General features: G+C 38.9%; 1 protein-coding gene across 1 annotated transcript; it reads left to right on the top strand.

Moving 5' to 3' along the window:
• On the top strand, positions 1–26,383 carry LOC139131834 (sushi, von Willebrand factor type A, EGF and pentraxin domain-containing protein 1-like). The gene is made up of 29 exons (XM_070698120.1): positions 1–672; positions 5,518–5,726; positions 7,020–7,199; positions 8,135–8,287; positions 8,488–8,670; positions 9,277–9,465; positions 9,723–9,917; positions 10,291–10,545; positions 10,801–11,040; positions 11,672–11,902; positions 12,314–12,618; positions 12,969–13,194; positions 13,849–14,010; positions 14,663–14,824; positions 15,190–15,351; positions 15,611–15,859; positions 16,240–16,394; positions 16,708–16,987; positions 17,650–17,917; positions 18,188–18,398; positions 19,111–19,261; positions 20,167–20,376; positions 20,802–20,933; positions 21,530–21,652; positions 21,875–21,912; positions 22,769–22,867; positions 23,341–23,392; positions 23,664–24,509; positions 24,792–26,383. Exons 1-29 carry the CDS (start codon positions 164–166, stop codon positions 24,971–24,973), a joined length of 6,357 nt encoding a protein of 2,118 aa, XP_070554221.1. The 5' UTR covers positions 1–163; the 3' UTR covers positions 24,974–26,383.

Consider the following 26,383-nt stretch of genomic DNA (forward strand, 5'->3'; position numbering starts at 1 on the left):
AAGCGCGCAGACTAGGGACGGAGAACCATTTGCAAAGCGTGTCTCCTTACGGAACAACACCAGAGTTACACCGTTGCAGAAATTACATGCATCTCACGTGATCTTATCAGATCAAGGGAACTACGGACACTTTCAAAAGTAGCATGTCGGTTGACCTAAAGCAATGAAGATTGTTGTGAATATGTTCATCAGAAGAATACCATACGCTATCACTGCGACGTTGCTGATCATCTCCGCATTCTGCACTGGGCAAGCCAGTACACAAAACCAAGATCCGTCATCCGATAGGCAGAGGGAATTGAACGAAGAAAGCAATAGAATCTTAGGCAAACTTGAACCTTACCAGACCTTGCAGACCGATGTCGTGTTCCTGGTCGACGCGTCTGGAAGTATCGGCGCGCCAAACTTTCACTTTGAGATCGATTTTATCCGAGAAATGACCGCAATATTCAGCATATCAGAAGATGAAATGCGCGTTGCCGTGGTTACGTATTCAAATTATAATACGATCATCCGCCATATCGACTACATTGGTAATCCGAATGGAAAGAATAAGTGTTCACTGTTGAATGAACTTGACCTTATTCCCTACACCGGTGGTTGGACGGACACAAGAGGGGCTCTTTTTGAAGCTGAACGCGTTTTGCAGCAGGCTCGACCAACGGCACAAAGGTATCCAGCATGTGCGTTTTACATTTTCACAATATAAATTACACTTTGCAGATCATAACAGTATGTGTCGTATAATGCTAAATGGACAAAGTGTATACTCTATACCCAATTAATGCTGTTTCGAGGAACATTGAATTACTATATTGGCATTAGTGTTGTCAGGGCAGAGGACGGTATTGGACCGTAAATTCGCAAAATACGGCCATCTATGGACGAGGGCCCTCGTCCATACAGGGCCGTCGTATTTGTGAATAACCCTATTATTATACACCTTCCTCCATTAATCGTCCGTATAAACTAATCTATGGTAAATTTTGATGCGGCACGCGCGATTTGAGTGGAACGCGCGCGATTGTTGAAATAAAATTGCTACAAACCCCTGAAAATTGCGCGTCGCCTGTCTTCCGTATTCGGGACTCCGCGTACTATACAAATTACGGAAAGTTATTGGATGGTCAAACTCCCATAGGTTACGGCAGTAGGTGTATAATAAAATTAGTTACAGTGCGGTTAATACATATATAGAACACGATTGGAACTAATTTGGGATAATTGGATGGTGAAGTAATGTCGATTTAATCTACAAATGTAATCTCATCTGCTTTTCTTTTTACTATACACACTTGTTTTTATGAGTAATTTGCAATATTGCAACATTCAGCTATATGGCACCTAACAATTTTGAGAATTTTGAAAAATATGAAAATCCAATTATCCCAAATTAGTTCCAATCGTGTTAAAATTGCCATATACACACTGTAAAGTTAAGTGTTAAAGGATAGAACATCAATTAAGCGCCTTTTTGTAACACTTTTTGAACGCGTCTAGACGTTCAGAAATTTAACACTACGTGTTCAACCAACGTTCAATTTTTGAACACACGTGTGCAGATTTTGAACACTACGTGTTCATCAGACATTATATTGAACACCATGGTGTTCCATATCTGAACACACGTTACACATGAAATGTGTTCAAAAAATTGAACGCATTTACGCGTTCAAAGGGCTGTAACACTTTTTGAACGCATGGACGCCGTTCAACGATAAGTGTGTTAAAGGCTAGAACACATGATGCGCGCTTGTTGAACACCTTTAATTTGGGGCGTTCAAGGGTTATTCAAGCTTTGAAGAAACATTACAGACCACTGACTAAAATTATTTTATTCTAAAAATACACAAAACATTTTTAGAGTAAAATACAATAATTTACTGTAAAATGGGCAAATAAACATTGCCACTTTGTATGTAAAGTTTGTCAGAGGAAAATACCAACGGTGTTAACACCCTCCTATCAAAAACATAAGCATTAAAAAATCACCATAAACACGTTGATCGTTTTAAAAAATATGAACAAAGTAATGACAAAACAGGTTTTACTTAAATATTGTGGATTACGTTTTATGTTCATACTTGTTTAAAACGTACAAAAAAATCTGAAAAAGCTCAAAATTTGGAATACTTATTGTGTTGAAAACACGTATATGTATGAAATGCATACTCCATTTTTGTAAGATGGTTTCTTAAAGACATTTCCTCTTGTATAGACAATTGTAAATTTTGAAGGAAAAAAGTTAGTCAAGGCTTCTCTAGTGCACATGGTATATAGTTGTCCACACTAAAGTAAACACAAGATGTCAAGTTGTCAAAGTGTCACAGTAAGGCACAACATGCAGAAAGTGTGGAAAGTGGGTCCTTGGCAGGGTAAAACCTATTTCCTTGTCCAACAAAGTCCTTCATAAACAGAAAGGTTTGTTTGTTTGTAATATCTTTAAATAAACCCTGAAATAAATCTGTGACATTCAAAATCTACTTCTCAGAAATTTAAAACATATTGATTCGTAAAGACCTTTCAAATTCTGGTGTACCCTGCTATTAATTTTTTAAACAAATTTTTTTACCAAAAATGGTAAAAATCACCCTTAAAATAGAAAAAATGTAGATTTCATCATAACTTGAATATTATGGTAATCCCTAATGTCTTAAAAATGTCTGAAATGTCTTTAATGTCTTAAAAATACAAAGTTGCAAATTTCTGCATAATTTGAACAATCTGAAAAAGGCTATCAGTAGAGGTCTATGTCCCAAATATCAAAACTGTTCAATTAGCAGTTTTGAAGAAGATTTTTTAAAGATTTTTTGACCAAAAATGACAAAAATTGCCATGAAATATAAAAATTTGAATATTTCATCACAACTAGCACAAATTTGACTGAGGTCATTCTTAGGGACATGTTTACCAAATATTGAAGACATCAGTAAAAGAGAAGAAGATTTTTGCCAAAAAATAGCAAAATTAGCCTCAAAAATATAAATTTGCATATTTCATCATAATTTGAACATATCTGATTAGGGTAATCCCTGGGGACCTGTAATCCAAATATTAAAGGATTCGTACAGGCTGTTTTGAAGAAAAACCTTTGGATGTACAAATTTAAGGACAATGATACACATCCACCTATTTAGCTGACAGCAAAGCTAAAAACCAGTTGCTAAGTACAAGAGACGTGTTTAGCTACAATACAAAATAATCTTAGGTTTGGTAGCAGGCTAGGATCAACCAAATGTTACAGGGGCATAAGCTTTCAAAGACGTGAAGTCTCCTTCATCAGATACACGGGGGAATGAAAAATTGAAGCAGAAAGTGACAGAAAATTCAGAGTGAAAATGTCAGAACATTCAGTAATTCAGAGTGGACATTTTCACTCTGAATTTTCTGTCGTTTTCAGCTTTAATTTTTCATTCCAGCCTTGCATCTGATAAAGGAGACTACACGTCTGTGAAAGCTTATTTTCCGGAAACATTTAGTTGATTGCAGCATGCTACCAACGCTTAGATTAATTCAGAACAAAAATACAGAAATTTATCAAATTCAGTTACTGACCCTTGGAAGTTTAAATCTACATTATAGATGAACTGAGGTTCTCGAGCTTGTTTCTAGACAGCTACCTGTACACTCCTCTTCTTCATTATCTGTACCACCAGCTTCTGTAACAACTCTTCGATTTTCAGTTAAATCCAACTTTTTACATCCTGAAAATAATGCAACAATAGGTAATGGCGAGATGAGACTTTAAATGAAAGACAAGGGGCTGATTAGGTTAAGGAAAAGGGGAGACTTTCATATACAGTGCCTCTCTTCAATACTGTTACAAAATATTTGCTGCTTCTTGTCATCAACTGATTAAAATAAAAAAGCCAAACTCTCAAAACTGCTAAAATAATACATTGTATACTCTGCGATGTTTAACTGATGTTTTACATGCCATTGTGTCTACTAAAAGACATGTGTTAGCTGTGATTACGCAAGGCGTATCGATCGCGCTCAGGTCAAGGGTTATCGCTACAGTTGTGTTCGTTGACCCTTGACCCGAGTGAGATCGATCGATAGGCTATGGCCAAAAGTACCACTGCGTATTCACAGCTAGTTGTTGGTATACCAGCCACTGAAGAAAAAAGGTTTCTTCACGTAGTTAAGCTATTTCAAGGTACAATACAATTAATTTCAAAGGATAATAATACAGATGCTTCAAAATCTAATACCTTTTACTGTTTTGGAGAGGAAACTTACCCTTTCTGGTCTTGCTTCCGCACGATCACGACTTCAGGGTGCGCTTACAAGAAAAATGTCGCAACTTCCGTTTTGATGCATCATGGGATAGGAAAAGGCACCAAATTTGAACACCAAGTGTTTAGAAGTAGAACGCCTCTTGCACGCCGATGTTAAAATTAAAACGTTCATGGTGGTTTTCTGATTTTCTTTTCAAATTCTGAAAATTTCAACCCGTAATAAACGTGTAAAATTATTTTGTATACTTCCTTTTATAGAAAAAAACATGCTTTCAGCAATTGTAGACAGGAAATATTTTTCACTTAGTGGGAAATTCTTTACACCAAAATCCGTGTACGTTTGGCGGACAGCGAGGCAGCAGTAATTTTAATATATCCGTTGTAAAGTAAAAAACACAAAGATTGTTAATTGTTTCACAGTATTGTAAAATTTCTGTGATGCTGAGTTTTTGAACACTTGAAGGAGATGGTTGTTAACACATCGTGTTCAGGTTTAGAACATCATTGTTAATAATATGAACACTAGTGTTAACAATATGAACACTAGCCGTTCAAATTTGAACACCGACATGTACATTTTGAACGCGTAAAGACGCGTCTAGCGTCCACTATTTTTACAGTGCAGAAGTAACAGAGTGAAGGGAAAAGGGAAAAATAACAATGTGCTCGTCAAAGTCCTTTCCCTTCAATACAATATTTGCTGATTTCAATAAACAATGTTTGAGGGAAATAAATCATATTTGATAAGTGCTGAAAAATATATAATTACATGCATTCATGTATGCATGCATTCTTTTCATACCTGCCTTTGTACATGTATGTACGTGCACAGTAACTTTTAATTTTAAATGAATAAGTCAAGAAAAGACAACACAGAACACACGTCAATAAAGTTAGTTTTCAGAAAGTACATTTATGAGCGATTGTATATAGGAGGGAGTTGAGAGGCAGTTCGGATATTCTAATGTCATGTGACAATATATTCCATGGAATTTTACCGGTGTAGGAAAATGCCAATTTACCCATTGGTGTATTAACAGATAGAACAAATAGGTTTCCATCTTCTTGACATCGAGTGTCATGGTAATGAGATTGGACTGAAAAGTAATTTTTTAGGTAATCAGGTAAAATTTGTTGTGGATTAAGTCTTACATTAGAAAACGGGTTTGAAATTTGTGTAGTGCGAAGATTTGGAGAATATGTGATATGGGGTTCCCCAGACCTGTAGACCATACATTATGTGTGACAATGGACTTTCCTATTCTCTTTGATACAGGCTGATCATATTGTTAACTGATGGCGCTTCTAACCAAGGCGATCCAAGACCTGTCGCTCAGTCTTTGCGGGGCAATGGTATCGAGATTATTGCTATCGGTGTTGGAAATATTAATGAAGCCGAACTGAACGATATCGCAACTACGGCGAATGTGTTCACTATGGATCTGTTATCCGACTTTAAGAAACTGGCGCAGCGCATTAGAAACGGTGAGAAATAATATTGTTTTTCCTAATGGTATCTCATCGAAAAGACTTTTAGAAGGGGATTTTGTATAAAAACGCACATGTGAACAATAGCCCACCAGAACATTAGTGGAGCTCCAAATGGTTCACTGCAGCTAAAATAAAAGCGTAAAAATATTAAGCTTAAGATATTTATATCAAAGTTTCCATGTCATGTCCCCACAGAACATGTAAGTCATTGAGAGCAAAACTCGTCTTGTTTGGGTATCGACAGGGCGATTCAAAACTCAGCAGGCAGTGACGTTTCGTTTCACAAAGTGATATCATTAAGGCGCTCAGACTTTCAGTACCAACTCTCCCGTGGTCAAAACACGGTTGGTGGACAGAAATTGGTCAAAGAGCCATCATTAAACCATCGTTTATTCCAAACCATCGTTTATCACAACATCATGCTACAAAAAGTCAATACCTGAAGTTGCACCGCAAAAGATCATACCGTGCGTAAGATTGTCCCCTGTTGTGCGATCTTCAATGGAAGAAAGGCAGCACCACTCCTTACTGATACTATGTTATTTTACCGTGTATATCAAAATCGACCAAGGAGATCAAAAATAGTTTCCCGTCATTAGCGATATTTACAAATATGATTTGGGATGTACTATTAGATGTTGGAAAAGGTTGGTCAAGCTGAGGATGAAAAATACTTTTTCGTCTTCAAAGTTTGATTCATTTACTTTAAGAGTAGGCAGACTATTTCTTATCAGTCAATACTTTTTCACACGTACCTCAGTCAAGCGAATGTTATTATTTTAATAAGTAACGAAGTTCAAATCTAAGAACAAGTTTCACACAGCGGATTTTTGCCATGTTTCGTCATTTCATCCCGAGATCATTGTCAAATGAGTAATGTATACAGTTGTGTCATTGTTTTGTAATCCTTTCTAGTGTTTAGTTTTCTAAATCGGTATACGGGTTGGAGGCCAAAAAATGCAGTAAACAAACCATTATAATGGTAAATCCTCTAACAAAGTAACACAATCGATGAGCTTCCTGCCATTTGTCGCCGCGAAATAAATAACGCGAGTCTAAACATATTATTATGCTGTTTAAGGACAAGAGAACGCTTGCTTTATCAGAACAGTTACGGCAAGTGTCGCTAGACTTTGGTACGAAGTAAAATAATTATCTTCATTTGAAAAAAACTTTCGATTCATCGCTGGTATCAAATCCTGTTTCAGTGACTATAATGGAGAATCAGCTCGTTTTAATATTGTCATATCATACTTAGATATGATTTTTGCCACTTATTTTTAACAGATGTTCGAGAGACGACGTGGGATTTGTCTGTGAGTATCAGCGCGTGCAACACTTTGTGTACGGAGGGTCATAACTGCTGCGATGACTTAGCAACTTGTTCTTGTGGCACTCGCAGTGGGGCTCTCCAGTGCGCATGTCAGCCAGGCTACACAGGGAATGGTCTTCAAGGGCAATGTGCAGGTATGAGGTCAAGGAATATATCGTGACGTAATGCAACCAGGTCTTCTACATGATACAATATAGCAGAACAACTTACAAAATGTCAAGCCTATTAAGTATATCGAGTTCTTGTTCCTCGACATTTGGCATTATTCTTGAATTGGTGTGCGCCACCATAAACGGTTTACTCACTTTTCATTTTTTGAGCTTTTCTTCCACAAGTTCGATTTCCAAGAATCTGTTCACAATTATGGCGATAAAATTTGGACCGGAACAATTTTTTTAAAGTATGCATGCATTGCTTTGACTTTTTATTCAGAAAATACATACTTTGCTTCATTTGTAACTCGACATTGTCTTTTGTTGGACTGTCAAGCAGGGGGTGTGATCAGGAGTATTACAAAGGCTAAATGTCATACAATCATAGACTCCAGGGCCTATGATTAAAATTGGCTGCTGATCCCTGTAGAGTGTATACGACAATCAAAGATTGTACACAGAAATATACAACAATACAATCGAATAAACTGCTTTATGCATGCAAGAAGCTCTCAAAAGTCTACATGACACTGACTGCTATCATCCAAACCTGTAAGAGATAGAAAAGGGAGTACTGCAGGTCATATAGACAACTGAATCCGCCATCTATATTCGAACCAAGCATTTGAAACCGGACCTTCGCTGTTATTTTGAAACCTGACATGTCAGCAACACCCTGAAACTTCAGTCTCGATTTCTGATTCTCGCATTAGCTCTTGCTAACATTGGTAAAATTAGTTCTTTGTGCTCGTTTGAAAGTTCTGTCTGGTAAAGTAATTTGTTCTGAGGTAAAAATGAAAGACATCTACATGTACTCCTTGAAATTTCGGTTAATAAGTGTTGTCAGCGGTTTTTTCATTACACGCACCTTCTACAAACATCATTCCCCTTCTTTGGTATTCCAACACTTTTCACAGCATGCCAACGCGGAACATACAAGGAAAAGTACGGGTATCTGGACTGCACACCGTGCCCAGAGCATTCAAGTACCTTGGACACCGCAAGCACTTCCTTCAGTCAGTGTCACTGTGATGTAGGTTACGATGGAGCCGCAGGTGGTCAATGTACAGGTGCGTTATCCGCGAAGTTGTCAAAATTATCTTAACAGTAAATTGTATAATGTTAGTATGAAACTCAGAAACATGCCGTTTTGGGCCTGATTACGTCATATGGGCTACATTCCATTCTCTTTTTTGTGAAAATAACGTCGTTTCTCTCTCTTGACAATTTGATTAGTCGTTTCCAATTCTTAATTTGTCCCGTTTTTCAGTCGTACGATGTCCGACGCCAGCTAGGTCTCCTGGTGTGTTGGTCACAAGATGCAACAATACTTACAACATGAAATGCAACTTCAAGTGCGATAGAAGTCGCTACCGACCAACGCCTGGCGGATCTCCAGAGCGGACTTGCCTCGCGGACGGCCAGTGGTCTGGCAACCCGTTCACTTGCACCAGTAAGGCTTTTCAGTCACGTCATAGTTCACTCAAATTTATTTCGTAAATATTTCGTTTGCTGATTGTCGTATGTCGTTAGATTTCTTGCTACAACTGCCATGCAGATGAACAGGATCAATACTTATGACTATTATTATTAGAGTTTATTCAGTATTATAGGCCAATATGACTATTGCGCTCTCATCATCAGAGCTACATCAGCTACATCACCATCAACATTTGCATTTTCTGACGCAAGAACAAATTTACAATTTTCCAAGCGACTTTTTATCATACGTCTGGCTGCCACACAAAGAGTGTACCATAATGCGACGTTTCCAGATACACAATCCTCGATGGGAAAAGCATTTCAACAACATTTATCAAATTATTACTCGGGGGAGATATGAGGAATGAATGTTCATGAAAGATGAAAGTAAATCAAAACTGAGAGATGAAATTAATTAAAGAGTGCCGTCCTCAACAAAAATAAATTCTTTTGTTGATTGGTTACGTGGTTCTAGAAATTTGCAAGGTTTGCAAGTGTAAACTACGGAAAGACCCGAACATAGACTCTGATATTTAGTGTAACATCAATCGCTAAATCTGGGCTCTTTCATTGGCAGAGATTACATGCAATGCTCTATCAAGCCCAGCCCACGGTAATAAACTGTGTGATTCGACGGACAATGATTTAGGAACAACCTGCACGTTTACCTGCGACATGGGCTATGATCTGGTTGGGTCGTCCGACAGTAAATGCGAAATGAAGAATAGAGCAGAAGGCTGGACAAATGCAGTTCCCATATGCAGAGGTAATCGTTTGATTATTGTTGATCTTGCTGTTTGTTCCATTTGTCTCTGTTTATATTTTTGTTTTGCTTTTGTTTCGTCAAAATTTCTAGAAGTAAGATGTTCGTTTCGTCTGCTGACAACATTTGATAACCTCGCCCTTCTGATTATGATATGACACACAACATCTACGAGTGTTATTTCATTCTCTGCTGTATACTCACCGTAAACACGATACCAATGATTTTCATATTTATTTTTTCCATTTTATTTTTTCCAGTGAAATTTTGTCCATCGCTCGGCAGACAGAAACTCTTCATCATTCGGCCACCATCATGTGAAACAATGGGTATGCGATACCAATCTGTGTGCGTGTACGAATGTAACGCTGGATATGTACTTCGCGGGGAGGACACAAAAGAATGTCTTGCAACAGGGCAGTGGTCGGGCACACAGTCCGATAGATGGTGCAAAGGTTTGTAATGTCAAATGTAAAGCCTTGAGTGAACGTTGCACATGGTCATGCGTGAGTTTCAAAACTATAATGTGCAACAGTAAAAGCAATATACATAAGATTTCGAGGCACAATGATAATTTTTGTTTTCTCGGTAGCTATACAATAAGAAGGGGTCAGAGAACTGGCAAATCCATTTGAACTCGTATTCTCAACTGTTGTGTATAAGGAGAAAAACTTCGATTCTGTGATCCATGCCTCGATGTTTTACCACTCGCTTTTGTCAATACTTGACATACATTAATATTTAAAAACAGAGCTAAGGTACATTTCCTATATTAGTTACTCAATAGTTAGAAATGTCTAAAATGAGATGACATAAATTTTGGCACAGATATCGATCCGCCGAAGTTCCATGACTGTCCGGCAGATGTGGTTGTGTCGACTGATTTGCTCAGGTCAACGGCTAGAGTATCTTGGAAACCACCGACAGCGACAGACAATACGGGTGTTCAACCAACCATTTCAGTTCAGCCACAGCACACGAAACCGCCATATTGGTTTAGGCTGGGCGAAACGGAAGTGACGTACACGGCAAAGGATGACGTTAATTTGACCAGCACATGCTCGTTTGTAGTCACTGTTATAGGTATGTGATCTCACTTTTAAGTCAGTGTTAAATATGTGCAGGCGTGACAGGGTCCCCTAAGTTGACCAAGGTAGGCATTGGCATTCACAGACTACATTGAATAATTGGGCCATTCAACTGATGATGATGATGATATTTTATAGCATTGTGCTACAGTTCAGACAACTATAGTAATTGTCCAAATCTGGAACAGGCTAAGAAAACTACAAGCGAAATTAGAACAAGACACTGAAAATTCTTATTTGTAATCAACAGATGACGAACCGCCACGTGTGATTTTTTGTCCATTCGACATTGAAATAACAAGTTCATCGAGGAGAACTCGCGTGACTTGGGAGGAACCGGTATTCTTCGATAATTCCGGAGGTGTGACTGTGCATGGAAACCGCCAATCAGGATCTCGCTTCTACTGGGGACCTCCAGCTCATGTTTCATTCAAGGCTTGGGATCAGAGTAACAATATTGCATACTGCAATTTTACCGTCACCATAAAGCGTAAGAAAAAACATTGAATCTCAGGTCTTTTGTGAAGATATTCACACATTTATCAAGGATAGCGAATCGTCAAAATTTTCGATAAACCATCTTTTACAACCATTGAAAACGATGGTTTATCTCTTGCTTGTCATTGAAGATAAAATGTCAATGAAAATCAGTTTGTGACTACACATTATTCTCTGTTAAAGAGGAATCAGAACAAGAAAATAAATAACCGTATACGTAAGTTGATATGTACCTGGACATGTATCAACTTAATCTGTTAAATATTTGTGTAAACTTTCTTCAAACAAACGTTTACATTTCTCTTTCATGATCAAGAACAAATGTCAGGGTTTCTCTCGTGCACACTTTCGGATTAGAGAAGAAACATTGTGAGAAAGTCAAATTTTCCAGTTTCACATAAACGAGACGATGAAAACTTCACTTACGGGCTTCAAAATGTCAAACAGTGGACCCGGCATAGTCCTTTGAAATGTGAGTTTCTAAAAACCGGTCTCCGTGACGCATATTACCTTCCAGGTTAAGAGTAATTGCGGGAATGAAGGACCGTGTGATCTGGCATTGACACTGTATTAATCTTGTCTCTACATTGTGACAAGTACCATTGTTTCCTTTTTTCGAGCAGAACATACATGTCCATACGAGTCGCCACCGGAGAACGGGGCCCTGTCGTGTGAAACCTGGCTGGGCGGTCAGTTCTGCACAGTGTCATGTAACAGGAGATACGACTTCGTGTTTCAACCAGAGGCTATCTATTACTGCAGACAAAACCGAAGAACTCAGACCGGTGAATGGAGGCCTGCGCCAGGACCTCGGGGATTTACACCTTTCGAGTTTCCCTGGCCCGACTGTGCGAGTGAGTTGGATTGTCAACAATTCCAATTGTATGTCAAACACGTTTTTCACTAAAACCGCTGTCATAAATGTAAAAGTGTGTTGAAAAATCAATGTGAAACATAAACTATTAAGCATGTCGTCACAGCGTTTGTATGTGTAAAATGCACTGTTATGATTGTTTACATCTTAATTCCATGGATCCAGTCAAGACCAGAATTCACTTGTCAAATTATAATAATGCATCCACAAATGTGCAGGCTGAGTTGACAAGCTGAATACTGTGTATCTCAACATGTTTTGTGGGAGTAAGAACGAGCTTTAAGACATTAAAAACAAAAGTGGTGCAAAAAATTGTCAAAAGTTACAGCTAATGGCTATTTGAACAACAGAAACTCATCCCTTGAAGTGTCATTTTTCTGATATTTTCTAGGATTAACAAGACCAACTAGGTTCAGAATAGGACTAGAATTTCAGTACTACGTCGACTCCTGCTCCGAGGACAGCGCAAAGGAGCAAATAAAGCGGCAATTTATTACAAAACTGAATGGAACTTACGGTCACGTGGCAGGATTTTGCGGAAAAGGCTGTGAAATAGACAATGTCCAGGTGCACTGTGGTAATACACATCGTACAGAATCGGGCAGACAAGTCGCCAAAAGAGATGTTAGAGAGAGTAGGAGTACAATCAGTGTTACGACTACTGTATCAGTCGAAACGCAAAATGATGACGAACATGTAGGTATTTTTGAATATATATCCACCCTGCCCCTTTCTGTACCCAGGTTATCTTTCATTCGAATGCATTACATCAATTTCAAAACTGTTCTTGTCTTCAAACACTTAATAAGGATCGAGCGACATCAGTCACAACTACTATATTTTTACGATCAAACATAGAGGGCGTAATATCTATAATTCACTTCTTAGGTATTCGATTCTGTTTCATTAAAATCAAACAATAAAATACCTAGGTATCGTTCACTTGAGTCAACGTTAGACCTTGGTCAGCTAAAGTGCGTAGTTTTCTGAGGTTCGATGAATCTCCTTCTCAAGGGGTAACATACACCGTATGCCTCTCTTTTCAGGAATCCTCTGTTACCAACACGGAAGGGAGCGATCCGACCAGTTCTTGGCCCTCACAGGATGAAATTGAAAGAATAATCTCTGAAATACAAGAGAGCGTAGCGAACGATTCATATGGTGACATCGTAATCAATAAAACAGACGTTAATATGACAGCAGAATTTGTACCAGATACAGAAAATCAGACACAGTGCGAAGTTGGTCAAATATCGAGAAACGGGGCATGTCGTAAGCATTTTTCTTTGTGTTTTACGTCATATTTTGTGTTTTTTGGAAAGGGCTAGTGGAAATGGAATGAACAATCAGACTGTTTGATGGCACAAGACCTCTTATTAATTTCCCATAGGCCTCCACAGTCACAGTGGCAATAAAGATAAAATTTCAATTTCCCATAGGCCTCCACAGTGGCGTTGAGCTCAATTTTCCTAATTTAAAACAATTAGCGGCTCAAAGCATCTCGACAGGTGTTAGGTCATGAAAGGAATTGCAGTTCTTGTGCCCGATCTTTGTAAAGAATACAGCTAACGATGATGATGACGACGACATTGTGAAAGTTGGCCTTGTAACTCACTTTGATCCCATGAAGAATTTAATTGGACACTGAGTCTGTTGTTATTGCATAAAATAATTTAAACAGAAAGAAGATATCTCTTCATGAGACAGAAATGTGTTGTCGGAGTTTTGAATTTGATCAAACCATACCATAGCATAATCGTCACTTAATGTTATGCCTGAATAATGTCCCTTTAAGGACAAATATTATCTTAATATGATCCACGATTTACCTTGACTAGTGCGTCATAAATGGTCAGTCGACAAACATATTTATGGATGCATAAAAAAATAAACGAATCAATGATCTTTTTGCCTTGTTATTGCCAGTAATCTGCCCAGACGGGTCTTACCACGACATTGATAGGAACAAGTGCCAGGCATGCGCAAAGGGATGGTACCAGGATATCGAGGCCAGCACATCATGTAAGCGGTGCCCAGCTGAAATGTCCACCAAACGCACAAGATCATCGTCCTTATCAGATTGCATCAGTAAGTGCGGACATTTGCAAGTTTTTTTCAAAACACCTACATTGACGTCGATGTATTTTCAAGGTTCCTTTCAAAAACCCTATTTTGACATTCAGGTATACGTAGAATGCGCTCGGGCTAAGATATTCGGACTCTCAATATTTTAATAATTCTTTTCTGATATATCACTCATAAAAATTTCACAGTTTAGTTTTTCGAAAATGGAACATTTTATTTTTTCCATAGAATGAACACAGGGGTGGCGGCCATCTTGAATTTCAAATATCGCTAAATGTTAAGTAATTTCTTCTCTAGTATAAAACTTTGCACGTCGACCGTCGGATTTTATTCTGATTTGGTAAAATAACGGGTGGTATTTTCATTTAGGAAAGTTTGAGCAAAACTTTAAGTATTTCACTTTCGAGGCGTATATTACTTTCACTTGGCTTCTTTCTGCTCACTTTACATAAACTGGATGATGTTGAATGAAGAGCTTAGTGCTAGAAGTGTGCTTGTTATAGGGAAATATTTATCGGGTTTCAAACATATTATACAAGAGAGCTTGATGTGCGAAAAGTGATCAGCTTGGATGTGACTTATATGCATGACTCATCTTACCATAACTTAATATAAGCACATTGCCATAGTCTTTTCATCTTTTTATCTTTTTTAGATCTCTGCAGACCGGGTACATATTCTCAGACCGGGTTGGCAACTTGCAACTCTTGTCCCATTGGTACCTATCAAGACAACTATGGGAGCACTGCGTGTGTCGCCTGTGAAGATGGGTTAACAACGTGGACATGGGGAGCTGTTTCAGCTGACTTTTGCCGAGGTACTTTGAGGCACGCAACATTTTCTGTCGAGTTATTCTGTTGTTTTAAAACATTTTTCAATGATAATTAAAATAACATTAAGAATCTTCTCGCCCTATTTCGACCACAGAAGACATCACCAGGCAGGGCTCGTTCGGAATACACTTTCACGTCTTTGCATTTAGATGATATGGTTGGACGTCGATGTTGGTGACTAAACACAAACCAATATGATGATTAACCAAAATCAGTACAGTACAGGCGCTGTTGTAACTTAAACTTCTTCTCTATTTGCCCGAATACAATACTCGCGAACTATTGAAATACAGAGTATATGTTAATCATAGAATTTCACACTTTTTTACACCTGCAATTATTTTTCCAGCGGAGTGTACAGCGGGTACATACTCAGACACCGGTTATACACCTTGTGTGTCCTGTTCACGAGGAAGTTACCAACCAATGCCACGGAGTACAGATTGCATACAGTGTAATGCCGGACTCACTACTTTCGAAGAAGGAGCCGCGGATGTTCAATACTGCCTAGGTTAGTTTATTGACTGAATGAGTCTGCGATTTTCTGGATAAACAAACTTGATATTGCAGTGATTTTATCCCTTGTTTTTGTCTTCCTTAGATTCGTCAGATGTCATCTCTTCTTCATAAATCTGAAACATATTGCCGTTCTATAATCACATCCACTTCTTCAGTAGATAGCTCTAAAGGGCCATTTAATATGTCTCCAATGATGTCGATAATTTGTCTTCTTGACGTCAAAAGTAACTAAGAAATCATTATCGTTTCAGCTGTCGATCCGTGTGATTTATTCCCATGTTTGAACAACGCAACGTGCAATCGAGTAGTTGCGGAACGGTGGTGTCACTGCATCCCTGGGTTCGGAGACAAGGACTGTGGAACAAACATCGATGACTGTGCTGAAGGTCTGTGTAAAAACAACGGAACCTGTATCGATGGTGTCAATGATTTCGACTGTCTCTGTCCGAGGGGCTACACCGGTATAAATTGCCAAATTGAAATCGATGAATGCCAATCATGTGAGTACAATCCAGTTTCTATATGTCGCCCTTGTGGTAATTAGATGCCACACTCAATGAACAGCAATCTCTAAAATGTGTTGGCAAACCGAACAAAAATGAAAACCAATGATCTTTCGCCGATAGTACTCTTCACGATGTCCACGTCATTGCGAAGGAAAACTTAAATGGCACGGATAACTTCATAATTAAGGTAAGCGTGGATAATGATGCCCTTGACGATTGCAAGAGACTTTCCTAGTCACTTTAAATTCGCCATCCTCCCCCGCTTGTGAATTTGAAGTACTGTCACTGTTCATTGTCTTCCGACTCTGAGATTTCATTTTGAAACACAAGCTCGAAACTGTCTCTTTACTCAATCTGTTTGGTTGTTTTTTTAGATCCTTGCTTGAACGGCGGCACCTGCCATGACCGAGTCGATAATTACGTATGTGAATGCAGATCTAGTTTCACGGGACAGCACTGTGAAATAAAACATTTTGATTGTTTCTCTAGTCCCTGTCAGAACGGGGGAACTTGCTTTGATTTAGCCGAGGTAAGAAGTCTTATGCAGAACCAGCAAGCAAAGTGAGGGCAAAGAATTTCCATTGTTATTATTTTGTACATGCGCATAATAGCACAAAAGTTTGGTTTGAATGTACAGGACTTTGTACCACTCAATGCATAAACTGATCGGTTATGTAAAAAATGTAAAGCGACATAGACTTCCTCTGAGTAAGTACAAGTTGCTAGGAAAACTTTAATCGAGAATACGCCGAAAGCCACCCTACTGAGTCGATTTCGCTGTAATTATATACCTTTTTTACTCCTCCCGCTTACTTGTGACCTATAAGTAATTTCTCCATCAGAATTTCTCTTGTTGTTGCCCACCTGGATATGCCGGTCACCTCTGTGAGCAGGACATCGACGAGTGTCAATCTTCTCCTTGTCAAAATGGCGGACTGTGTTTCAGTGGCGTCAACAGTTACAGCTGCCAATGCATGCCGGGATTCACTGGCGCAATGTGTGGAGTCAACATAAATGAATGCGAGGTTAACCTATGCAGAAATGGTTCCACTTGCATCGATTTAGCAAATGCGTATTCCTGCACATGCGCAATTGGATATACTGGTACCTATTGCGAAGTCGGTAAGTTTTTCATGAGAATTTGGAATTGAAAATAATAATAGTTATTTATATCACGCCTTGCCGGTCCAGTGAAGATTGTTAGATCGTCGCATTGCCACACCTACCATGTCACAAAGTATATCAATGACAATCAATGATTTTGCAGAAGATAGAGGTCGTTATAATTAGGGCTTGTTCACAACATTGTAACATTAAATCATTGAACAATATAATAACGATGTCGCAGTTGTTTTTTTGGGGAGTGAACGAGAATGAGAATGAAAAAATGATATCGTATCGGTGATTCAGTTCTATGTAAAAGCCACAATTTGGCTTCTTACAATACGAATCCAACAAGCTCAGACACTAGTTAGTAACACCAGAGTAACAAGGCTTATCCGGCTGTCCGGGCAAAGCCATGTATCCTAGCCTCACCATCCAAACTTCAGAGTTCCAGTTACTATCATATATTACACTGTCATAGTAAACGTGGGAGAAAACATCAAAATTTGGTGACAAAATTATTTGAGCGGAAAACACGCAGAACTCTCATTGGACAAAATAAAATGATTGTGATTGACTTATAGAGTTTCAATCTCAGGATTGTAGTTTCTGTAATTAATAAATATCAAATTACATTCTAACTTCTCTAAATTTGTAGCTTGGTCTTTCTCTTTTTCCAGAAGTTACAAACGATTTCAACTTACATTTCCAAAGTGCACAGGCTACTGACTACGCCATGCTTGACAACATACCAGACCTTTATGACGTCACGGTTTCGTTCTGGATGAGTACAGATGACACTTCATCCTACGGCACACCTTTCTCCTACGCGCATGCTCATGGTCCAGATGGCTCGGTAGTCGACAATGCACTCACCTTGCAGGATTACAATAGTTTTGCTTTATTCATCAATGGTGGACCAACCTACACGGATTTCAAAGCCAATAGGTAATGAATAAAATTACTGGTATGAAGGATCCACAAAAGTTGTTAGTAAAAGTAAATTATTGAATCTTATTTGGTCTTTCATTTTAATCGTAAGCGTTCGCATTCAAAGGTAACAGAATGTTACAACATCTGAAGTTTCCTACGCAGAAACTACCATATCCGCAATTCTCGCACTCCAAATGGCCAATCGAACTCTATGTTATAAACGTTTGGAATGTACTGGGACCCCATAAAATAGAAATATTCTATAAAATAAGATTTTGGTTAAAGGGACACCAACTGGCATCACGTGGCAGTCACATGGGAAAGTTCGTCGGGGTCATGGAAGTTTCTATTCGACAACCGAGTGATCCACAGTGGCACAGGACTGCAACAGGGACAACTGATCAGTGGGGGCGGTGTTCTGGTGATAGGACAGGAACAAGATGGCGTCGGTAGTCTGTTTAATGCTGCTGAATCTTATGTAGGACAACTCACTCAGGTAAATACAAAGCCTTTTCACATGAAACACTAGAAAAATGGATGATGCATCCAACAACTTTGTAAAGCAACAGATGAGGTGACAAATTTCTGCTGTGATCTTGAAATATCAATGAAAATACCTTTTAAACATTTGCATTGTTTCTGCTATGTCTTTTTCCCCGTTCTTCCACATAAAGTATATTGAAATGCAAAGTAGTGGCTTTGCTAACACAAGCCAGTGTAATCATGGTTGACAAATGAAATCTTGTCTCAACTAAAATCAAGTGATCAACAATAATATTCGACACTACACATATACAAGTTGTGTTGGTGAGTTGCACACAGTCACTAGATATTTTGATATGAAGTTGGTCGTAGAACAGGCACATGTATATTCAATTAAACGCAAGATTAGTGTGACGCAAAACGGCACACGTAAGTTAGCTTTGAAAATTTAAAAGTATGTAGGCTCATTAAAGCCGTAAAAACACGATTGGAACTAATTTGGGATAATTGGATGGTGAAGTAATGTCGATTAAATCTGCAAATGTAAGCTCATCTGCTTTTCTTTTTAAGTTACACTCTTGTTTTTATGAGTAATTTGTAATACCGCAACATGCAGCTGCAGGGTACCTAACACTTTTGAGAAATTTGAAAAATATATAGATCCAATCATCACACATTAGTTCCAATCGTGTTTAAATTAAATGTGAATTTTAAAAACTGTACAGGTAAACTTATGGGACTTTGCTATGACAACGGATGAAGTAAATTCGTTGTACGCAGGTTGCAACAATATGGGCAATATCGTTGCTTGGTTACGAGTCAAAAGCAGTGTCCATGGCAACGTCGTGGTCGAAGAATCGTCAGCTCTCTGCAGCAGTAAGTGTACAATCTTTGCAAATTTGAAATGAGTTTGGGTGGAATTCATATCGAAAAATGGTTTTGAGGCATTTTTTGTACTGTTTGTGAAGTCACATCCTAGTCGTCATTTTGTAACCCGTTGGCCGATACAATGTTGACATTAAAAACAAGAGTCATGTGTATTTGTAAATTTAGCCATCACTTGATTAGATAGACACGGTTTTATGTTACATTATTACTTTGTTTGACCATCGCGAGAACCAAGTCTTCGCTTCGATTATATTTGAAAATTAAAGAATCTTCGAATACACATCATTGAAGAGTCAGAAATTTACAAAATACTATTTCTACATAAAATCGATTTATTGTGTCAGTATGTTGCATATTTTAATGTGTCTTTGGAACTTAATGTTAGGAGGGTCAAGCCTTTGAAAGATATGAAAAACCCACAATGTGGAAAGACGAGATCTCATGAAGTGCAATATAGCACGGGAAAATCAACGTAAAACATCATTCTGGATGATATATACGATGGGATTTATAGATAAATCAAAACACACGAGCATTTATTCAAAATCTATGTTCAATATTGTAACATTTATTTCACTTTAGTAATATTTGGGATATCGTTATGATTTTCTACTGCTGCTTCTCCTTGCAAGCATAGCCTTTCGGTACTTTGCGATGCAGACTTTACAATTCAATAAACCTAACCGCACTAATTTCGTTCAACAACAATTAGACTTTATCTTATGAGAATAATTTTAATATGAAAAAGATAGCATTGAAATGTCAATACTACGTATGTTCTGACATAGCCAACCGCGAAGAGCACGACTCATTGAGCTCCCAAAGCACCGAAACAGTCAGAAGTTAGCTGTTAATTTAATTAAACTAGTTTTTGAATCGGATTTGCCCCACAGCTCGGAACGATTGTGCCGGTGATCCATGTAGGAATGGAGGTGTATGTAAGGATTTGGTCGACGACTACGAGTGCATCTGTTCCGATGGATATGAAGGAAAGCAGTGTCAAAACTTCGAGGGAGTCTGTCCGTTGGCCCTCTGCCAAAATGGCGGCAGTTGTCATCGTGGGAGCGGAACGCCCTCCTGTGTTTGCCGATCAGGGTTTTCTGGTATGACCAAGTGACACTTTAAATATGCACGATACCGTCGCAACAGATAATTATAGAAGAAACACCGTTACTTGTCGAAGACAGTAGGGCATTTATCATTTTTATATAAGATACGATTTCATCACTGACTGGTATTGATTTATTCATCAAAACTCCTTCATGTCCAATAACAGAGCACCATAACACTTTTCCATATTATTTCGTGCACAAAAATAACTTTCTCCCTCCTTCTACTTATTGAAGAAGCCAAGTGGAGCGTATAAGTTTTCATATTCCAAAGTGCAATTGTAGCAAACTAGCTTTCGTAAAAGCGGACTTAAATGCAAAATATAAGCTGTCTTATTATATGCCAGAACGACAGGTCTTTGTCTTTAACTTCGAAACAGACTATCTTACAACAGAGCCCGTGTGTTCCCTTTACCCAGGTCCGTACTGCGAAAACGCGACGACACAGTGTTCGAGTAATCCCTGTCAAAATGGCGGACTTTGCGAGCTTCAGCACGGCCGATCTAAGTGCGTATGTGCCATTGGTTTCACTGGAAGAACATGTCAATATGGTACGTTTTGTTTTTCATATGAAAATCCAGAAAATGTTCTGTTTAATTTTAGAAAGTCGACAGCAAGATCCTCTCTGTCACTGCATTGTTATTCTTTGAAATTCCGTAAAGCGTGCTCAACGTTTGAAATTCTGTCTTTCGGAAAGCTGTGTTACGCGGAACATCGAATGCTATAAAGTATGATACGAAACGTTTGACTGATGTGATTTCAGCTAGGCAATGACATTAGCACGGGTTGATGTTTGCGTTATCGACTTCGCTCATCCACAGTCGCTCGTGAGCTATTCAGCTCTGGGACTATTCGCCCTATAGACGAGTGTGCATAAGCGAGGGTTTGTTCTCGCTTATATACACTCGTCTATGGGGCGAATAGTCCCAGAGCTGAATAGCTTACGAGCGACTGTGGCTCATCCGAAGTATTCCACATGTGTTTCAATATGTTCCAAGCCAGAAATCAAGAATGCGTCCGTGATGATCATAGAGTTCGATCTGTCGTCTCATGTTGGTGTTGCATTCCTTGTGACGTAAATGACGTTCGAAGATACTTAAAACACCGTTGACCATCACTCATCGCTTTTTACTCTGCTTTATAACAGACATCGACGAATGTCGTCGCAACAACGGTGGGTGCAGCCATCTTTGCCACAACACCGATGGTTCATTCGACTGTGGGTGTCCAAGTGGGTATGTGCTATTGGCAAATTCCAAGGAATGCCATGGTAAATGACAAACTTTTGAAAATCAAAGTTTTTGTGCGGTCTGTTGAAAGTGAATGTAGGTGTTTTCTACCGTGTGTTCAACAACCTTGCAGAGCAGTGATTCGAATGTAAAACGCATGCGTAAACCAGCTACATATTTGATTGCATTGTGTACTTTTTCTGTGCAGTTCGTCAGATGTGTCATGTCTTTCTGATTCATCAATGCAATGTCATATCTTTCAGAATTATCTTACTGTTCCTACAAAGATGAGATGTATTCGGTAAGTATGTATCCTCTACCTGTACTTTATCTAGTGGTAGCGAGGTAAATTTCGTGTGATTTATACGACATGACGTAACAGGATATTTAGTTAGAGGACTTCTCGCGCGTCACACGGCGCTTTCTATCAAAGTACTCGGGCTTTGCATCTCCTCTGGCAAAAAAATGTCGCCCAGCAGATTCGTCTGTTAGTTCAGTCGAACCACATGACGTTGTTTTAGCCAATCATAAGCTGCGTTGAAGTTCTATGCAATTTGTCACACGTGATTTTTGACGGATGTGATTGTTGATTCGGATATGAATAAGAACGCCCAAATAAAGTAATTACACAGGGTTTTTGCCCTAGGAAGGTTAGGTGAAATTCGCATGTTCATTTCTCTGGCATTTGATTTAAATTTCTGCTACCGAAATCATAGAATGAAAGAACCGTCTCGAAGAAGCTGTTCATAATATTTTGTAAAGGGACAGGATTAGTCTTTAAAGAAATCTATTGCATCACTTTTCATTTACTTATAAGATCTCAGAGAAATCACTTCATTCATAAGGCTAAAAAATATTGTGTTCTAGAGTTATAAATGCAAAGAAGTCAGCAGAGCGGCAGCTGTTACCATGGGCATCCTTCGTATGTTTTGCATTTTGTTGTTTTGTGAAAAAAACCCGAAAGTTAAATGACTTTCTGTCTAAAAAGGATGTTAGTGAATTCCAAATGTTGTCAATACCTTCTGGCTGTTTAAATAGATGACTAGTCTCGGGGATCAATATTTTTCGCCGCTATAATTGAAGAGGAGGATTATGGAGAGCGCCCTCAGTGACGAATGCTTTTGTTTACTCATGACTATACCGTTCAAAACTTTCAGGCTGAAGAAGTTTGGGATGACGGTTGCTTTGAATGTAGATGTCAGAATGGTTCAGCAGTATGTTACGATAAACAGTGTCCGCAAATGTCATGCCAAGAGGTACGTTCGTTATGGTTTGCCGTTGAATATAATGTCATGATCGGCCAAATGAAAAATTTAAACAACCACATGATGGTCACGTGACCATTAAAGGTTCTGTCGGATGTCGACATACAGTAACATTTCGTAACTTTCTGATCGTGACACATGGAAAATTTTGAGATAAAATCATACTCAGGAATTTTAGATGTCGCAATAGAATCATCGTCTTATATTATTAGCAAAGTGATTCAAATCATTTTATGTGAAATAAACACGCACAGCGTGTACACTCATAGTACGGAATTTCAAAAGAGGCAACGGAGGCCAGGAAATAAATACGACAGACTATGACACAAAGTCCTGACGAAAGAAGACGTTACGAAAGTACAATAAATCATAACATCCATAAATCGTACCAACAACCATGTGACGTGTGTGTCTATTATTTCCCGCAAGTTGTTGATCATGGATTTTCCCTTCCAATCATTCAGGGACACCGGTTGTATCTAGCTCCTGGAGAATGCTGCAGTTCCTGTATTCCAGGTTTGTTAAATAACGATGAACGTATGTGGTTAAATGTGTATTCAAGTTTATTATGCCGATGCATTTGTACTTGGCACTTAGTGTGGGATCTAGCACTGTCAACGTATACACCTTTATCTTCTAAACGATTAGAATATCTTTAAAATACCAGGTGAATATTGATTCCCAGTACAGTGCACACATTCGAGCTACAACATTGTCGCAAGTCTGTAGCTCTGTCGACTTCATAACTTATGAGAAATCAAGTTCTTATTTGTTTCATTTTCTACAGATCCGGAATTTTGCCGTTTGAGTTTAAATGGTACACTTTACACGTTCGATGGAAACGTCTTGCAGTTCAAAGGGCAATGTCGATATGTGCTCACTCAAGACTGTCACAACGGTGAATTCAGCGTCTACATCCAGAGAGACTGGAAAAGAATTGGCCAGAGTTACTCGGCGCATCGTGTGGCTGCCTTCATTCACATCGGCTGTGTGACGGTGGAAATACAGTACAATGGTGAAGTCAAAGTTTCTGGCATTGCTGTGGATTTGCCTTACCCTCAGTACAGTCCAGATGTCGTTGAAGTCACCAAACCAAGACAGAATGCACTCTTGGTGAAAACTGCACCTGGTGTCACCATTGAGTGGGATATGCTTGGTGAATTTACTGTATCCGTGCCTCAGAGTTATAGGAGCAAGGTTTGTGGCATCTGCGGGAATATGAACTTGGACGAACAAGACGACCTGACGACAAGACAATTTCTGTCGGCGAAAAGTGACACGGAGTTCGTGAACAGCTGGAAAGTGGACGGCTACAAACACTGCGCATCAAATCCCATGGCATCACGACCGCAAAAAATTAAAGGAGCGAAGAAAGCACGAGTAGAGATGTGCCTAGCTAAATCGTACACCGAACAACGAGCGGCAAGGTCTCGCTGTGGTGTCCTCGGAAAACAGGAATTCCGAGCCTGCTATAACTCGGTCGATCCGAAACCTTACTATACGATGTGCTTGGAGGATGTGTGTACGTGCTCTGGGAATGACGCCTGTTACTGCGAGACTCTCACAGCCTACGTCCGGGAGTGTCGACGTAATGGTATCGTAATTCGTAATTGGAGAACTGAAAATATGTGCGGTAAGCAAATAAGAAGCTTTTTATGTACTACTTCGTCATTGACTTTGTAACTATCACCCCTTGATAACTTGAATTAATCTGCCAGTAGTACGGGTTGCATCGATCTGCTAATGTGCAGTATATTATTAAGCCTTTGCCAAAAGGTAACAACAGCTTTTTACAGGGCGGAAAAATAACACTTTCCACTACTTAAACAGAAATTTTGACTTTCTTGACAGTCTTTCATAACATCGTGCAAATTTCACATATTTCAACTTTTATATTTATCTTCTAATTTCACAGCTTTACAGTGCCCTCAAGGCATGGTGTACGATGACTGCGCCCCTGCCTGTCCGCTGACGTGCGCCGGAGGCGAACTTGCCGACCCGGTGTGTCAGAACAAGCCGTGCGTACCAAGTTGCAGATGCCCTGACGGCGAAGTGATACAGGAGGGAGCGTGCATCCGCAGATCGATGTGTACTTGAGATTTACGTGTCTCGAGGGCCGCTCTTCCACCGCTGATTATCAGCGAAAGATATTCTGCTTTGAAGTGTGTTGTTCTGTGATTTCAAGGGGGGGGGGGATTGCATAAATTATACTACTAGTGTATTTCTTCTTCATTCTTTTCACGAACTCAAATAATCTTCAAGCGATAAAATGTATACCCAAGGAGACGACAAAACTGCTTAAGAAAACATGTAGTGCATGTTTCATCAATCTTTGTCTACTGAATAACCAGCAGCAAACAAGTAATCAAGAGCACTATAGGCTACCAATTGCAGACTTAAGATAAATTAACTATATTAATGTGATGTACGAAACACAAACAAGACTATATTGATGAGATTTACGAAACACAACAAGACCACAACTAAATTATAGTCAGCAAATTTGTAAATGCATTTCTTGTAGATTTCCTTTGGACGATTTTGTCATTTTTGTGAAAAATAAACGTTTCCTATGCACCGTAGAATACTCCTCCGTAATGCAAAAATTTTCCTTTAATGTCACTTAAATTTAACCCACAGGTAAATTTGATTGACAGCTCGGCTGAACTTAGAAAGTTTAGCATCCGAATGAGTAAAAGGGCGCCACATGCGGTGTCAGGCTGCAACGGACAGAGAGATCACTTAAATATTTTAAGTAGTTACAATCTATTTGTCACTTGCAGTTCAAACATTTCTAAAACAGATTGATCTACAATGACTTTATTAAGTCGGTTTTAGTTTTCAAACTAATTTTGATAACCTGCGATTATATTACTATTCAGAGTTTTCGGTTTCCAGCAAGCTCTGTCAAAAGTGAAATGTTTGATTGGCACTCAGGAAGCCGTCAGTTACCTCACATTTTCAGGAAAAATTATGTCTGCACAACGTTCAAAGTGATATTGACTTACTATAAAATTATATTGACTGACAATAAAATCTTAAACAAACAGCTCCAGCCAAAAGTCGACGAAATTACGAAAAAATTCTGAGAAAGGACACAATAAGCGTTTAAAGTAGAGTGTCATAATTTTCTTCACAATAAAGCAGTAAATAGTAAAGGCCCGAAGAATCAGGTGACTCGCGAAAGTCCATATATGCGCATGCGCACTTGTCCTTGCAGCCGGACAGGTAGAACAAAATGTTGTACAATATTTCACGGACACAAGAGAAAGTGGTCAGAAAATGGAAAGATATTAAAAGAAAATCAACGTGAGTATTCTCCTTCGATTATAATTCGAAGAACCAATGATAACGGGCTCTTTCGGCGTCAGGAATCTCCTCAACCAGTTCGATAATATTTTAAAAAGTCAGCTCATGTGCTGAGACTGACCAACGTTGCCGCAGAGAGCGATACATTATTGTGTATATACTCAGGATATTTTCGAAATAAAGCTTACAGATATGAGC

The sequence above is a fragment of the Ptychodera flava genome, chromosome 4, assembly GCF_041260155.1.
Source record: "Ptychodera flava strain L36383 chromosome 4, AS_Pfla_20210202, whole genome shotgun sequence".
In the NCBI taxonomy this organism is placed as follows: domain Eukaryota; kingdom Metazoa; phylum Hemichordata; class Enteropneusta; family Ptychoderidae; genus Ptychodera; species Ptychodera flava.